We start from the raw sequence: 18,884 nt of genomic DNA on the forward strand, positions 1-18,884 counted from the left end.
TAGTTTGATCAAAGAAGCACTTTGAATTTAGACTCTGAAAGCCTGGATGAGCTTATCATGTCCAGGTAACCCAACTCGTGGATGACTTGACACACTTGACAAATTAGCACCACACCCAGCTGGCCCTAATGGGGAAGCTTGATAAACTTTTCTCTGGAATGTTCCAAGACAATAAAATACTCATGAGACCATGATTCTAATGCTTCTGTGATCTGCTGAAAGAAGTGTCATTCCTCTTACCTCCCTGACAACCTGCCATAATTAATCCATTTTCCATTTTCAAAAATCAGTCTGCACTAAACACTTTCTTGAATGCTAAGAAACTATCAATCTTTTTAAAAAAGATTTTATTTATATGACAGAGAGATCACAAGTAGGCAGAGAGGTAGGCAGAGAGAGAGGGGGATGCAGGCTCCCTGCTGAGCAGAGAGCTCCATGAGGGGTTCAATCCCAGGTCCCTGAGACCATGATCTGAGCCAAAAGCAGAGGCTTAATCCACTGAACCACCCAGGTGCCCCAAAACTATGAATCTTTTACTTCTCTCTTTGTATAAGTTTTCTCCTCTTACTTCTCCACTGGACTTCAAGACACTGGGATGGGAGGGGAAGGGGGCCAGATAAAAATTTCCTTGGGTTTTACCTATGCTGTGTAATGCTGTTTGTCTCTGTAAAGTCCCACACATTTTGAGGAAAATGAATTGGTTTCTCATTCCACAATTGTACCTAAAAAAATTTGAGTCATATCAATATAGCCCTCCTTAGCCAGCATTCCTAATGGAACAACAAGTAAAACCCCTAACATCCTCCAATCAGTGCCTTATTACATACTTTAAAGAAATATAGAGTCCCTGAACAAATCCTAATTCTGATGCATTGACAAAAGTATTTCAAATAATGATATCATTCAATAATTTTTAAAAAATGTTTATTTTTGAGGTTGAACAACGGTTCATTGCAGATTTTCTAATGAAACAATTAACAGTCTCAAAGATTATTTCAATAATTTTTAAAGTTAAAGCACAGCCTGAATACAAATTGATTTAAATAGGTACATTTTTAAAAAAGAATTGAAGATATTTAAAAGATCCCATTGAATGCATGTGGCATTATTCCTAGTTTTATGAATACTGTTTCAATTAAAGTAGTTTTCACAGAAAATACCTAGTGATCATTTTCTTTAGATACTGGTAGCACTAAACATATTAAAGATTATGCATTCTAATGGTTTGTGTGTATGAATGTATGTATGTGTACATGTGTGTATGTGCCCATGTATAATTTCTGCTTTTCCTATTTTACTATCTAAATGATTATCCTTTCTTACTATTTCCTCTGGGGCTCTTAGCTTACTTCAACAGACCTAATCACTCAGAGCTTTTCTTGTCAACTCTTCTCATATATCATTTCTAGTTTTCAAATATTTTGAACAGTGCCTTTTATTCTGGACAAGGGCATTAGTGTAAAAACTAAAGTACACTAAAATAAAACTGTGTTCTGTATCAGTGCTACTCACAACTTGCTAGAACTTTCATGTTTCAATCATATAGCTGGGGAATTGGTTGGGCAGGAGTCCCCCTTCATTGCTTCTGTAAAGAGCTGAGGCTTCCATGTACTCATCTACAAATTGAGGTATAGACGTAATTTCTTCTATTATTGTGCACTGACTATAAAATTTAATTATCTCTTCACTTTCTTGGTTCAGCTGGCAAAGAATATAAAAAATCCAGATAAAGTAACAGCAAAATTGGGAATATTCATTACTCATGAACCACTTTAAATATTTTCAATCTTTTCTATTGAGCTACTCTAGATTTCAATCTCCCTTCATGATATGTGCCCAGCCTCCTTTCTTCATTAACACCCCATACTTTAAAGTTCAGTTACACATCTGCAATTTTTCTTGTTTGTTTACTTTGGGACATCTCTGTAGATTCAGTTCACTATGGTCTCTGTTTACTAGAATAACAGCCACAAAGCACAATGGGAGTTGGCTTCCTAAAATAGTTTACTGACTTACTGCCTTAAAAATATGACTTTAAGATAAAACTTATCTTTTAATCTTAACTTTAAGTAAATATTATGAAGAAAAAAATGTATTCTTAAAAAACTTGATTCTACACACTACTTTAAATGAGAAAATTTTCTGAAATTCAAACATAGCAAGCTCCATTTGCTCAGCAATGAGGTACTTGCACAAAGTTCCCCATGGCTTATTGGTGTACAAATTTATAGTAATGAATACTACTTCTAAGGAAATAATTTGACATAAATGTTTGTTTTCTCTTTAAACTACTGCATTTAAAAAAATCATTCGAGTTGTAAACACTCAAGGATAAGCCAGTTTTAGGATCACATTATTGTGTCACAGTAACAGAAATGTGAATCACATTTATTTCTTTCTTTCATGGATTTAGGTTCTCCTAAATTCTCATTTGAGAGACTACACTCTTGACATAAGTTGTTAGGAAAATCCAAATCGTCATTCTTGGCACCAAGGTGTCAAGAAATAATGTGCTATCTTGAAATCACACACAGTCAGCTGCTTTTGTATTTTGGTTAACCAGGTAGTTTGAAAATTATTATCCCACTAGCCTGCCTTCATACTTATGAAGCAGAACTAGAGGAATTATACTGAGGTATACTTTGCGGTAGTTCTGTTGCTTCTCTATTGCCCCAGAACTAACCATGCTATTGAGGATGGATATTGCAGAAATTATGCTTTTCACCAGGTAGCAGTCACCACCTATCTATGGCATCTATAACATATTGGGTGATGGATTAGCATGGTTTTTACTACTCTAAATTTGATGAAAGTTATACTTTTTTTCAAAATCTTTCTTCTTTTTTTTCTTTTCATTTCTTTTCTTTCTTTACCTAAACATTAAGTTTCAGTATGTAGATTTATCACTTTTAGATTAATTTCTGATTTTACAGAAATAGAAATAGGAAAAACATAAGTATTAGCAGCCAAGGTTTTTGTGGTTACATTTTGTTCTTTTTCTTTATAACTGGGGGAAACTTTTATATGGTTTAATCTAGGTTGGGGAAAATATCCTACATTGCCTGATGGTCCCACTGTTGGCCAAATAAAAATTTTGATAAATCAACCAATCTGTCTTTGGGGGTTAGAATTTGACACCTACTTTAAAGTATTTTAAAAAACTCTTTGTACAGTACATGTGTATAGGAGTTCAGTCCTGTATTCAGGGTTGTGAGGGTATTATTTGGTGTTGGTTTTGTTTTTTTGTTTTTTTTAACAGCGATTGCACATCTTCAGGGCTTGTGCGGAAAATCAAGCATCTAAGAGTTTCTTCCTCCTTATCAGGAGGAAACCAGCTTAACATGGTAATGAAAAAGCACAACAGGTCGTTGACTGGGAGTTTAACTGACAAAGAACAGTAAGAATGGGTGGCCTTTCCCCCTTTATCACTGCAGTTTTCTCCAGGCATGCAGGTTGTTTAGCCTTAGTCTGGTTTATAGCATAGTCCTTATTTTTTTCATTTAATAATCTAAACTTTGGTTCTTTATATGAGTTTACAAATGTGCATATTGTTTGTGGTCATTTTTATTTTTTTCTGAAAAACCTCACTCAGGGCCAGTTATTTTGAAAGCTATTTGGAACCTAAGTCATTACAAGTTTCTTTACTCCATGTAGAAATATCTGAATGTAGATACTGTCCAAACTGTCCAAAGAGTAATATTTGAATTCACAGTAACAAAAGTTACAAAGTTTGTGCAAAAGATATCGTACACCATTGGAGTACATAGAGCTTGCTATAGTTAATTTTATATATAAAGATGCATTTCTCATTAGAACTATTTTGTGCTACATTAAAAGTAAAGTATCTGATTTAATTTTTCCCTAACAATAAAACTGAATGTTTATTTAATCTCAGAAATTTTAAGATGTAAATTGTATATTTATGATGTTTGTAAATGTTGTAATATATCATTGGAACCTTTTAAACACCATAATTGCTTTGGAGCTCTTCAAGTTTTCCAAGGGTCATGAAGTAAACCCGGCTGTGGCGATTACGCAGGGTAGAGGTAAAGAATAGCTTTAAAAAGAGAAAAAAAGACACCATCAGTAAATATTTAATATCTTGTAACCTGATACATGACAGATAGAACTATAATTTCAATTATTCCACATTAACAAATTAAAATATTAAGCCATACTGTTTACTGAACAGGATTTACTGAAAGAACAAGACTTTAAATTGGTATGAAATCTAAGTTATATATTAAAAAAACAATCATACCATATTCTATTGAATGGTACTTCATATGGTTTAAATAAAATTAAGTTTTGGTGTGGCACTCATCTGCGGACATTCTTTATTAGTTTTGTTTAAGGATTCCATTTGGTTTAAAAAAATCTAATTTTACTCAAGTTGGCTTTACTTTTTCTTTTAGTATAAGGAAATGATTAAATTATTTGATGTTGTTTACCATTGTTGCTGGTATTTAAGAGGCCACTGAAATTTTCTACTTGGTGAGAGATTTTCTATTTCAGTGAAATGGGCCGACATCAATAGAATGATATTGAGTTAAACTAACCAACTTAGAGAGGAACATGTCTTATGAATATGGTCTATGCCTTAAAGAAAATTAAAACAGAGCATGAACATAAATAGCAAACAGAGGTCTTCTTTTTAGGCGTAAGGTTTCCCACATCCACAATGAATATACTTGGAAGGGTTTTGATACTGATGATGATAGCAATGATAACACTAGCTACCCTTGACTTAACACATTTTATGTGCCAGGCAATCTGTGAGACGCTCACTATGTATACATTATCATTAATTTTCAAAATTATTACCAGAGGAGTTATTAATATTTTCATTTTGGAGATGAAGGAACTATAACTCAAGAAGATTAATCAAATTTCCAGGTTCTTACACCTTGCTAGGTGACAGAGTTGGGATTGCATGCTAAGTCTATCTGACCTTGAACACTGGTTCTTCCCATTATATTCCTTCATACTGCAAACGAGTACTTTTCTTCATGCACAATGCTTTACCTTGCTTGTTTTGGTGTTAGTTTGAATCCTCTGCAATCATTTCAAAATGTGGATGTTTCCTAGTTTTATTAGCATTATTTTTTCATGCTATTATTTCTCATTGTATGTAGAGACTGTAATGATTTCATACAAAGCATATTTTCCATTGAAACTATCTGAATTGATTGTTGAAACTGATCACATTACACAAATAATTGACAAATTTCAATTTATTTTTATTTCCTGTAAAATGGGATATTCTACTGCAAAATGAAAACTTGTTTTTATCAATAGTTTGCCAATTTGGGAATTATACCACAAATATATTTATGGCCAGAAGGAAAAGGATTTTCTTTCTTTTTTTTTAGGAGAAGGATTTTCTTACTTAATTTTCATTGCCTGCTTTATTTTTGCTCTAACTGGAAGATATAAACAATACCTTATCACCTCGGGTACACAGAAATCTCAGTTTCTTAATTGACCTGCGCTTCAGTTCACTTTCCAGAACTCTTGACTGCAAAGAGCGGACTTCAATGGCCCTTTGGCCCCATCCTGTGGTTCGCTGTGTACACTCAACAGCTACAGGAAAAATGTAAAAATCAGAAAAATACAATTTTTTCTATTAGTAATAGCAAATTATAACCACAGTCAACATTTGATTATTAAGATGCTCATTATTACAGTGCAGGTAAACACATTCTGATTTTCCTCCTTCTACAGTTAATCATTTCACCATTATGCTTTTCAGCAGTGGTATTCAAGCAAGCTATCCACTGTTAAAATTGTGACCAACAGTGAATAACTGGATCTTAATGTGTTTTTATATTCCTATTCCCTAACACCACAGGAAAAGGTAACCATTAATTTTACCCTGTTTGTAGAAAGTAAAATCCACTAACAGCCATTTATTTTCCAGTTTAGTTGAGGTAAAGCATTTCATAAGGGCTTTTATTTGTGCTCAAGTGACATACATAAAAACCCTACTAACTTCAAAATTAAAACTGTTAAAAATGACTTGTTCAGATAATGACTTTAGCAACTCTAATTCAAGTCAATGAATGACCCCATTATAAGCATAACTAAACCTAATTTGATACTGTTTAGGCTGAGTCTGACTCAGGAAATTTTATTAAGGTTTTAACTTTTGGACCTTGTGTCACCTATGTGGTAACAATAAAGATTATGACAAATGGATGTTGACAGATTGTGACTACACTTATCATGGTGAGCACTGAATAGTGCATAGAATTATAAAATCACCATGTTGTGTATTTGAAACTAATATACCATTGTATGTCAACTACGCTTCAATTAAAAAAAAATGACAATTGCCTTAAAGTAGAAAACCTAATTATGTAAATAACTACATACTCCGCTGATTCTGTGAGGTATTTTCTGACATAGGGAGCAGTATTATCATTAAATGCTTAGCTTTTAAGTTATTTTTTTCCTATACCTCATAGGAAAGTAAATTTCCATAAATAAATTCAATCTTCTATTTAAAATAATATCAATATTTTTTATTGTGTTATGTTAGTCACCACACAGTACATCGTTCTTGATGTAGAGTTCCGTGGTTCCTTCTTTGCATATAACACCCAGTGCTCCATGCAATCCGTGCCCTCCTTAATATTCATCACCAGGCTCACCCATTCCCCCAAATTTTGCATCAACATGGATGGGATTGGAGGAGATTATGCTGAGTGAAGTAAGTCAAACAAAGAAAGTCAATTAACATATGGTTTCACTTATTTTTATCACCTATGTGAATAGTTCATTAAAATTGGTATTTTGTCAACAACCACACAGAGCAAAAAATTATAAATTTAATACCTGATGAGTCCAAACACACTGTTCATATGACAACACATAATTTCTACTTTAATTCTGAAAAACATTAATTTGCCATTTAACCTAGCGACTGAGTTAGCTTGCTTATGAAGTGGGATCCAATGATTTGGAATGAGAATGCTTAGTGACACCTGCTGTGATTGCTATGCTTCTATATATTTGTTTGAAATTACAAAGCAATGATCTTATTATTGAAAATATCTATTATATCTCAAGAAATATAAATTTTAGATTGGGGAAATCTGGATCTAGGTTAGTTTTAAATAGCAAAGCAGTTGTTTTTTAGACAGAAAGGGGAATTGATTTCCTTAATATAAATGTTATACTACAGTCCTTAGTATATTCTCAAAATATCCTTAATACACAAACCAAAATATCACATTCCTATAGTGCTATAATTTATTTACATAGAGAGAGATGTGTTTTAAATCCTTTCAACTTAAAATAGCTTTTTGTTTTAGGTCGGAAATTGTTCTGCCTAAGGACAAGAGCTTACCAGATGACATTTTAAGACCTCTTTGATTCCTATGACTGTCTAGTGGCATAAACATAGAGGTTTGCTCAGTTTCCCATTTGAACTGAATTTCTTTATTTCAATTTCTGATTAACATACTGATCACAAAATACCACTGTAAAGGTTAGAACAAGATTTGTTATCTTCAGTTTCTTTTTCTGTCAGTTATAAGCATTTATTATATGCTTATATAAAATGGTTTTTATTTTATATAAAATAAAATGGTTTTTATTTTATATAAAATAAAATGGTTTTTATTTTAAAATGGTTTTAAGCCCTTGGGAGTTCTTCCCTGTTTGAAGAAATTGGAGGAGGTTTTCAGGACATTGTTAACACTATAAGTGCAAAAAGAAAGGATTCTGCAGATGCAATGTAAAGTGTCATCATCTCATAATGAAAAAAATGTTCATTAAAAAGCATTTCAAACTGGTCTTTAAAGCTGCCTGGGGAACACATTTAGCCATTTCATAAAGATTTCAGAAGCTTTTGGGTCCTTAAGAAACAAACTGCCTTTCCCTCTATTTCTATTTCCTTCCCTTTATTTTTCTTTCCCCCTTTTTCTTTTTTGCTTCATTAATCCCCTCTTCTTTTCAGGAGCATTTGTCCTCCATCAAATCATTCTACTCTCCCTAATAATTTTACTCTTCATATGCATTCTACTATTTGTTTAGAATCACCTTTATAGTCACCAAGCATCAGAGACATATACAAGGTCTCAAGTTATTCATCTTTTCCAGATCAGCAGTCCTGCATTCATCAAGAAGAAAAAAAAAAATGTCCTGGCATGATGAAGATGAAAGGCAGTTTTCTTTATTTCTTTATGTTGCCATCTGGATAGTACCTAATAGCTATTCCAGACAGTCATATTTATCTCTTTTGTAAATGAAGAATGATGAAATCCTAGTGACAACCAAAATGTCACATACTTAGTTTGTATTTGATTCTTCACAGGATTATCACTCTCTAAATAAAACACTATTTACTATGTGAAATAGAAATATTCTGCTCTTCTTTTATGATTATTTGGCAGTCTCCTAAGATAAAGGTAAACCCCAAAGATCAGGGTGAGGAGCATTTCCAACATCTGCATAAAATGTGTAAGCAAAGGGAGTTAAAATAAAATTACAAATTATTGTGGAAAGGAATTCCTTCCCTAGTTTAATTATATTACTATTTCACATGAACAACTAAGACAGTCAAAATTAATCCCTTTGTGGTAGCTTTGTGAGTTTGTTAAACATATGGTGGACATACACACCTTACTAAGGGCATAAGTATACAGTATCCTAAATTAAGCTGATTAATTAACCTTGAGAAAATATGATATTTCAGAAAACAGAACTTTCTCTGAGATCATATAAAAGAGAAAAACTTTTGTACATACCTACTGAAGATGGTATGTCTTTCCACACTTCAAGGATCTTCTTGAAGAGTTGTTCATTTGCTTCCATAGAAAGGGCTTCAGCATTGAAAGTGAGCATCATGCCAATTCCCAAGGAATCAGGTAAAATGATGATATTCTGTGGTATAATGATTTCCAGGGGCTGGAATTATGTTTCATAAAGATTTGTATGTCCAACATTTTATTACTACTACTTTAACTGAAGCAGCTTGGCTGAGCAATAAAGACCAAAAAAGAGTTTGAAGTGCAGGGAGAAAAAGAAACTTCTATATTAATAATAAATAACATGTTATCAACACTTGAAAAGAGCTTTTTCCTAGGTCATTAAGGCATTACTGATTAATAGTGTCCTTTATATTTAAGAGAAAACTTTGAATAAAACAGAGATACATTTCCAACAGAGAAAAATTTGTTGAAATTTAACAAAATGTGTATAATGATAGAAGAAACGTTACTTGTTACAGAGTGGGACTTCAGATTCATTTCAGCACATTAATGAATAATTCAGCAATGAATATGCGAACCAACTAACAAATACACAAGCATTGGTTACCCAATTCATTTAAATCAAAAATAGAAAATTAACTTAAAAATAGCCTGAGCTTGGGGCGCCTGGATGGCTCAGTTGGTTAAGCGGCTGCCTTCCGCTCAGGTCATGATCCTGGGATCCTAGGATCGAGTCCCACATCTGGCTCCCCGATCAGCGGGGAGCCTGCTTCTCCCTCTCCCTCTGCCTGCTGACTGCCTACTTGTGCTTTCTCTCTCTCTGTCAAATAAATAAATAAAATCTTAAAAAAAATAGCTTGAGCTTAAAATGTTTATAAGGGGCAACTTTAAAATATTTATCATTACTTGAAATATAACAGTCATTCTCCCTTCAAAAAAATGCAGGCTTTTCAATCTAATTTATAAATCACTAAATGGCTTCAATATATAAATACAGAGCTGTATTAGGTAACATAATATCAAATACTAAGAAATATATAAGAATTTGTAAATTTTATGATGTATAAAACAATGTGACAAAATTTACTTAAGCTACAGAAATTGCCATATCAATAGTATTTCCCTGAGAAATTAACAATTACATTCCTTTATTATTTCTCTAAATTAGCAAGTTACAAGAAAAAAAGGTCAGAAACTATACTTGCCAAACCCAGCGTACTCAGGCCAAGTGCTTGAGGCCATGTCTCAGCAACAACAATCCTTAAAACTAAAATGGGGATCCAGAGGCAAAAAGCAATTTTAATACGTTCCCTGGGCACTTGCATGAGCAATTGAATCAGAAAAGAGACGAAGGAAGAGAGAAAAAGAAATTGCAAGAAAAAGATTGCCTCAAAAAGAATCTGTTTAGAATAAAGCTGGACTGCTGCAAATCCAGTAAGCCCCAGAGGTAATTCCTTGTTTCTCAGATGATTCCAGCAGTAGCCAGATATTCTTTAGCACACATGGCTCCCTTGTAGCATTATAGGTTGGCTCCCTTATAACATTACAGGTTTTGTAATATGGCACTCTTTGAAAAATATAATTTTTAGTACATTCTGTTTCAGAAGATACTTCCCTCCCTTTTATTAGAGCTCTTTCTCTTTTAATGGGTCAGGACACTAGGGCATTTAGCTAAAAATATTATTTTTGAATATATTTAAGTTATCCTAATTAGGTCAGAAAATATATTTTTTTAAAAAACCAACCTCTCATTCTTGCTTCTGTGATAATGAACTGATTGCTTCAAAAGGAAATAATTCTCCTTGCTTGGTAATCAAGTGGAACACAGAGTGCAATCTTCTTGAGTGATGTTTCAAATAAGTATAAACTTGGACCGATATTGCAATGTTTAATATGGAACTAGCTTCAAAACAAAGGTTATTGGCCATTACATTAAAAAAACAAGATGCAGGAAGCTATGAAACACTCCAACTGAAAAGTACTATAATATTTATATTAATATTAATCTGAACTCATATCTAAGCGGCTTTGGCTGGGCTCAGTTAAACATTTTCTACATTATAAACAGGGTGATTTCTATATGCTCATAGATGACAACTGAATTATGAGTTAATTGTATTGTTAATTTGACCAAAAAATTTTAATGTTTCCACTAACTGTTTGACAATTGCTCTATGGAATTTGTTAGAGATTTATGAGACAATATGAAAGCTATGCAAAATATCACATTACTACAGTGATTTAAAGTACTTAAAAGTTTTCTTCTTAACTTTATATAATGCTAAACTCCTGAAATTTTAGCTGTCAACAAACTGGGGAATTAAAAAAGGATGAAGAGGGGTTTGTTGGTTCAGCCCTTTCTTTTAAACATCATTTTCCATAAAACAAACATCATTGCTACCATCAAATCTGAGACACAGTAGAATTATATTTTGTATGGTGCATGTGTATATGGGGTATTATGTTTGAACTCTATATAAATGATATATATACTATTTTTATAATTATCCATATTTTAGATATTGTGCCATAGAGTTATTATTTATAATCATTTAAGAGTTAAAAGCTGAAGTGTGTTAGCTTTTAAAATGCTGAATCCCTTGATCAGAAAGTCTAACCATAATTGATACTATAAGAGAACACTTTATGATAATTTGCTATATATCATGGTTAAAGTTCTACAATATGGATAAAGAAGGAGGATGATAATGCTACAATACTGGTGTAATTTTTAAAGAATCTGTTTATGTATTATAGGGTGCAGAAAGACTGAAAGGAAAGATTGCAAACCCACTCATCTAAGACTGGTTATTATAAATATATAAAGGTGAATGGATACGCAATGGGTAGTATATAGTCCATCCAAAAGAGGGCAGGCATAAAAAAAAATTAAATAAAAGGGGGTAAGCATGAATCATTTCCAGTTGATAATGGCCAGATAGTAATAACAGTCAGATGTTATCAGCTCTTTTGTTTCATCAACGGAAGTCCAGATTTTTAGGTGTAGACTCAATTCATTTAAAAAAAAAAACAAAAAAACTGTGCCAGACAAACAAAATCTATCTGAAGAATAGACTCAGCCGTGTGGACTAAGAAACCATCAGTCATTTCTGCTTATCCCTTACTACTTTCTGACACTCTATACTTACCTTTTAGGTTTCAGTTCCAGTACAGATGTTAATAATCATACTTTTAAACCTTTAAGAGTTTTGACAATAGGAAAAACTCAAATCATGGTGTACAATAATTTCTAGGAATCTTACGTTATTTGGCAGAGTCACATCAGACATAACCTCAGATTCTGCATCAATGATGTGATATCCATCTGCTGAGCTGAAGAAAATCTTTAGTCTTTTTTCAGTACCAATAGCCAGGTCAACTGTCACTGGCTTATGACCAGCTGTTGGAAACACCTGTAGATATAAAACCAAATATGGCCAAAAGGCCAAAAGTGACACTCTGACTAAGGCAAAACTTCCCCCTGCTGTTTTGTTTAACAGGTTTATAAAACCCTGGTTGATTCTTTAAATTACACAATATATTTAGACTATGTATTATAACTTTTTCTTAGGTCTGTTACTACCACAAGAACATAATTATATCCAGGTTCTATAGGGTGCTTGGGTGGCTCAGTTGTTAAGCATCTGCCTTTGGCTCAGGTCATGATCCCAGGATCCTGGGATTGAGGCCCACATCAGGCTCCTTGCTCAGTGGGGAGCCTGCTTCTCCCTCTCCCACTCCCCCTGCTTGTGTTCCCTCTCTTGTTGTGTCTCTCTCTGTCAAATAAATAAATACAGTCTTAAAAAAAAGAACATAATTATATTCAGGTTCTAAATTTTGAGTTTCCCTTCAGAGGCCAGATCTCCAATGATCATAAGAACCTTGTATGGCTCATCACTCTGTTTGTTGTCTTTAAATTCCTTGCCTTGAGCTTCAGCAAATGAAGGAGCTCATCTGGTCTCTTAAACCGGTTCGCTGGATCAGCTGCCTGTATTTTTGCCAGTATTCGTATATAGGCTTCATAGGACATGTAGTCTCCTTCAGAGTCTGCTGATTGATCAATGCATACTTGGTAGGGAATGAAAAAGGCCAGACATGTTAACCTACCATAGACTGGATGTACTCTAGGCTCCTATGGTTCCTAGTCCAAAGAAACAAAAAGCCAAACAGGATTCATTGCCAAGTTCAGGTCACAGTAGAGGACTGGACATCCCAGGATTCACCATATTGTAGCCATGAGGTGAGATTCAAGAACTGGAGGGAGGACTTAGACCAGAAACTGTATATCAATCTAGACAGACTGTTGGTACTTATCTTCTATATTTTCCAGCTCCATATCAGGCAGCTCTGACCAATCAGCAGACAGCCAAGAACAAACCCATATCCAAATACGGAGAGCTGACCCAAGGCCCAATTTAGGGAGATCAGATCAGAGATATAATTTGTGTCAGACACAGATTGTGTATATTATAGTCTGTGCTATTTACAAACGAACATATTTATTGTACAAATAGACATAGAGGGGTAGTCATAAAAATTAGTCCATCTTTATTGCATACATGTGATGTTTTGGCTACAAAATATAGCATGTAAGCAGACCTTGATCTAAGATACAAAAATATATCACAAATACCTTGCTGGAGTCTATCGTGACGTGTCCTTAATCAGTGCTTTGTAAAAACTTGTCCATGGACCAACTAGTTCAAAGCCAACTGGAACATTTGCTAAAAATATAGATTCCCAGGCCACACTCCAGACCTACTAATTCAGCCTGAGGTTGGGTCTGACATCTAAACTTTTAACAAATGCTCCAGATTATTTTGATGTACACTCCAGATTAGGGGTTACTGGACTCTATATAATGCTCCCAGTTCATTAATCAGTCCTCACTGTTATGGAATAAACACAAAATAATCCTATTGACATAGAATTCTGGAGTATTATTAAAAATAATAAAGATAAAAAGAATCCCCAGCTTATGAGATGAGATTAAAAAGTCATTAGCAACTTAACTGTTAAGGACACCAACTGGTTACCTTAAGAGGCTGATCCATAGAAGTTCAGTTAAACCATAATAAAGGTGGAAATATTACTGGCAATCCAAATAAGCCTAACCACCATTCCTTGTAATAGTTCTGGAGAGAAATGTGTTTAGAGTTCCAGCTTGGAAGAAATATAGACCCGCCCTTCCCTTTCCTCCCCACCCCCATCTATTGTAGCCCTGGTAATTAGAGCAAAGTCTTCCTCTTCCCTCATTCCTCTTCCAATGGGGATCCCCCTTCTACCATTGCCACACCTTTCCTTACCTTCCCTCTGCTCTCCACCCCCCACTAAGAGAGAACAGGGACTTTCTAGCTTCAAGTCATTGGGGTGGCACCAAAAGGCTGTGTTTGGGGCTCTAGAAGAGGTCTTCACGTTGACTACGGGAATTGGGAGTGAGAAGCTGGCAGGGAGGTCCTTTAAGGGGAGGGATCAAGGATTTCCCTCACATTCTCCCTTGCTGTGTGCCTGTGAATTATCTAATAAAGGGTTAAATGATAATTATTGACATGGTATAGTCACATTACATTAACTGTAGAAGAATGGTATACATTTTTGCTACTATATTTCAAAATATTGCTCTGTTTACAATTTCTCAAAAGAAAACCATATGATCCAAAGAAGGAGGAGACCACTTACTTTAATAGCAGTGCTTTCATCGAAGGACTTTGGTGCCCAAGCATAAAGGTGAATTGATGATTTCAAAGCAATTGCAATATATGTTGTTTCTTCATGCTGAACTACAATGATAAAATACAGAGAAGTAACAATGCCACAGAGTTAACAAGAACACTGTAGTATTTGTGTTAGTCATGAAAAATATCATAACTACAACATAAGAGTGCAGATCATATATTTTTAGAAAAGCTATTTACTTTCAATTTGATGCCCCCCAAAAGGTGACAAGACTATCTAGTCTTATGAAGTGTATGTATTAGCCTTTAAGAGCACTCTATGCACTGAAAACCATAGAACGTTGTTGAAGGGAATTAAAGAAGACTTAAATTAATGGAAAGATTTCCTCTGTTAATGGATGGGTAGACTTAACATTGTTAAGAGGCCAATACATGGATGAACCTAGAGGGTATTGTTTCTTTTTTTAAGATTTTATTTATTTATTTGACAGACAGAGACCACAAGTAGGCAGAGAGGAAGGCAGAGAGAGGAGGAAGCAGGCTTCCTGTTAAGCAGAGAGCCCGATGCTGGGCTCGATCCCAGGACCCTGGGATTATGACCTGAGCTGAAGGCAAAGGCTTTAACCAACTGAGTCACCCAGGTTCCCCACCTAGTGGGTATTCTGCTAAGTGAAATAAGTCACACTGAGAAAGACTTATACTTATGACTTCATGTATAATCTAAAAAGCAAAATGAATAAACAAACAAAAGAATCAGACCTATAAATACAGAGATCAAACTAATAGTTACCAGAAGGAAAGCATGTGGAGGATGGGCAAAATGGGTGAAGGGGAGTGGGAGATATAAGTCTCCAGTTAGGGAAAGAATAAATCATGGAAATGAAAGGTACAACATAAGGAATACGATAAATGATATTATAATAATATTGTATGGCGACAGATGTTAACTACACTTGTGATGAACACAGCATAAAACACAGAATTTGAAGCACTATGTTTTACACCTGAAACTAATGTAACATTAGGTATCAACTATATTTAAAAAATTCAGCTGAGCCCTGGTCAGCTCAAAGACTTGGGAGAAAAAAATAAATCACTTTTGCTTTAAGTCACTAAATAAATAAAATAAGAAAAATGTCAGTATTTCAAAAACGGGAGAGTATTACCCGAAATGATTTATGGATTCAATGAAATTGCTATTAAAATCCAATGGCCTCTTATGCAGAAAGGGAAATGTTGATCCTAAAATCCACATGGAATTGGAAGAGGCCCCAAATAGCCAAAATAATTGTGAAAAAAGAAAAACAAAGTTGGATGACTCATACTTCCCAAATTCAAAATTTACTAAAAGCTAGAGCAATCAAAAGAGTGTTGTCCTGAGATAAGGATAAATACATAGATCAAGAGACTAAAACTGGGAGTTTGCAAATAAACCCATACATTTATGGTCAGTGGGTATCCTGATCATTCAGTTGGGAAAGAATACTCTTTTCAACAAATGGCACTGGGACAACTGAATATTCACATACAAAGAATAAGTTGGACCTCTCACCTCACACCATATACGGCAACTAATTCAGAAGGGCAAAAGACCTACGGGTCAAAGATCTAAAACTATAAAACTCTGATAAGCATACATAGGGGTAGATATTCATGGCATATATAGGGATAGATATTCATGGCAATGGATTTTTATATTTGACACGAAAAGCATAAGCAGCAAGAGGAAAAAAAATATAAATTGGGTTTCATCCAAATTAAAATTTGGGGGTATCAAACGACACTGTCAAGAAAATGAAAAGACAACCTATGAAATGGGAGAAAATATCTGAAAATCATATATCTGATAAGCTCCTAGGATCCAGAATATATAGAATGCTTACAACTCAATACCCAAAATATGATAGATAGATAGATAGATAGATAGATAGGTAGAAGACACATACATGCATACATACATAGTTGACAACATTAGCTATCAGGGAAATATAAATCAATACTACAATAAGATGCCACTTCACACTCACTTAGATACCTAGAATCAAAAGACAGACATCTACAAATGTTGGCAATGATGAAGAGTAAATGGAGTCTCCATACTTATGGCAATGGAAAATAGCACAGCCACTTTGAAAAACAGTGTGGCAGTACTATCCAAGAGAAAGGAAATATATATAAACAATGGATATATAAAAATTGCATAAACAAAAGGTGTATCTATGCAATGCAATACTATTCAGCAGTAAAAAAAGCAAGTACTGATACAGGCTATAGCATGCATGAACCTTGAAAACGTTATACTAAGTGACAGAAGTCTATCACAAAGACCATATATGATTCCATTTAAATAAACTGTCCAGAAAAGAAAAAAAAAATGGAGCCAAGGAAAGTAGATCAGTGGTTATTTAGGACTGTGAGGAGAATAAGGTGAATATTAAGAAGGGTGGAATGTGAAGTGATTGCTAATGGCTATGGGGGTTCTTTTTGGGATAATGAATATGGGATATGATAATGGTTTACACAACTCCATAAACATACTAAAAACCATGGATTGTACATTTCTAAATGGGTACATTTTTGATATATAAATTATTCCAATGCAGGTGTTTTTTTAAAAAGAAAAGAGAAAAAAGAATAAGAAGTATATGCTTTCTCTCATATAGACTTTCTGATTCCTATGGAATATGTTGGCCTACTTGCTAGATTTATATTTTGTACCAAAAGCCTTCTTCCTTGGCAGAAACATTGCTTCTGTCCTTTCTAGTCAGATTTCATCAGAGACCAAATATAAGGCTTCTCTTTCTATCCCCCTTCTCTTATTCATATTCTCTCTCTCTCTCTCTGATTCTAGTTATTTTATCTTTCTCTTTTACACTGTCACCAAGCCGGTCAAAGAAGCATGATAAATTAACCTCCAACAAGCAAAGAAATTTTCTGTTAAACTAACATTTCCTATAATTTTAATACATGGCTGTAATTGGTATCAATCAATTCTTTTATGGATCTTGAAAGGCTATGAAAACTCGATGCAAGTATGAGTACATGGCTGTCTTACTGTATGAAGATGCTATTGTTTCACCTGCCAGTAGACAAAAGTTTCTGGTTGTTATAAGAGGTGGGGAGGCTAGAATGGGGACAGCCAGGAAAACACATCTTAACTAGTCCATCTCCTTAGCAAGAACACAGATTTGTAAGGTATTATTGTAATTCATTTTTGTAAACTCTTACTGAATTAAAAGAATTTACAAGTTAATAAGATGCAGGTAGTTCTGCTACCTAAGCTCCTTGTTTTTTTTTTTTAAAGATTTTATTTATTTATTTGACAGAGAGAGATCACAAGCAGGCAGAGAGGCAGGCAGAGAGAGAAAGAGAGGGAAGCAGGCTCCCCGCTGAGCAGAGAGCCCGATGCGGGACTCGATTCCAGGACCACGAGACCATGACCCGAGCCGAAAGCAGCGGCTCAACCCACTGAGCCACCCAGGCGCCCCCCATAAACTCCTTGTTTAACATCTGGGGAACTCTTTCATCTTTGGCTACCAAATACATATGATTTGGAGGAGAGCAGTGATACATAAAACTAGAAGAAAGTAGTGTACTTATTTAATTCCTGGTTTGTTTGGGTTCTCGTTTCTCCTTTTAATGGTGTATGACTACTTATATACACAGATGCAGAAATCTATTCTGGAAAAGCCCTTATATGCAAAACAGAAATGATCAGTCAGAATAACAATAACCTGCTAAAACTCATATTATATGATTCCAACTATCTCTTACCTATGCCAGTGGCTCTGTCTGAAGGGATAATTAATGAAAAGGAAAGAAGAAAGAAAACACAGGCTGATAATAGAGGGGATTTGCTTCAGAAACAGAATAGAATGGGATAATACCACTTTCTAGTTGTTGACAAATGAGAGTTTCTGAGACCATGGAGCTATGACTTCATTTTGTAGTGAATGGTTGTAAACAGAACATAAGAAAAAACACTAATTAGACAGAAAATACATAGCAATTATACCCATAAATATTGACAGTGGGAGCAAGAGCCAGTAGACCACAGAAGAATTTTCTTTCAGATTCATTGCAAAGCTTCCTGGTCACTATTAAGATAAATTTTCCAATTTAAGAAAGTGGAATGATTATGTAATTCTATTTTACAACTGTTCCAAGGAAAGATAATATCATATGAATCTCCTTGCGGGTTATTGAAGATGCATCAAGAACATTTATATGGTTGGAGTTATATAAAGCAAGAAAGAAGTATCAATTTATCTGGACAATGAGTGACTGGGAAGGGGAGAAAGGTGAGAAAGTAAACCAAACTTCAATAGCTTTTTAAGTTAAACGATATTTTCTCAACAACTATGATGGTGGCATGGGGGACCTAGAAATTGTTTCAGTGAAATTCAGTCATTTTTGTATAGGAAGTTGCAAATTATTTTCATTATCTACTTTGCCTCTCACAATAATGTACTTCACTAACTGAAAGAAAGCA

At 34.3% G+C, this 18,884-nt stretch overlaps 1 protein-coding gene across 4 annotated transcripts in view; it reads right to left on the reverse strand.

The window, feature by feature from the left end:
- Window positions 1-907: 907 nt before the first annotated feature.
- Window positions 908-18,884, reverse strand: part of NRK (Nik related kinase) — a 134,937-nt gene continuing 116,960 nt past the window's right edge. For 2 of the 4 annotated variants that reach the window (XM_082717419.1, XM_082717417.1), the window contains exons 24-28: window positions 14,397-14,497; window positions 11,981-12,130; window positions 8,754-8,913; window positions 5,444-5,583; window positions 908-4,057 (exon numbers count right to left, since the gene is read on the reverse strand). In XM_082717419.1, coding sequence (XP_082573545.1) covers window positions 3,962-4,057; window positions 5,444-5,583; window positions 8,754-8,913; window positions 11,981-12,130; window positions 14,397-14,497 — 647 coding nt within the window. In that variant the 3' untranslated portion in view covers window positions 908-3,961. Of the gene's footprint in view, window positions 4,058-5,443; window positions 5,584-8,753; window positions 8,914-11,980; window positions 12,131-12,642; window positions 12,786-14,392; window positions 14,498-18,884 lie in introns of all 4 variants that reach the window. The other 2 variants (XM_082717420.1, XM_082717418.1) reach the window with 2 other exon arrangements.

Source organism: Mustela nivalis (genome assembly GCF_964662115.1).
Source record: "Mustela nivalis genome assembly, chromosome: X".
Taxonomy (NCBI): Eukaryota; Metazoa; Chordata; class Mammalia; order Carnivora; family Mustelidae; genus Mustela; species Mustela nivalis.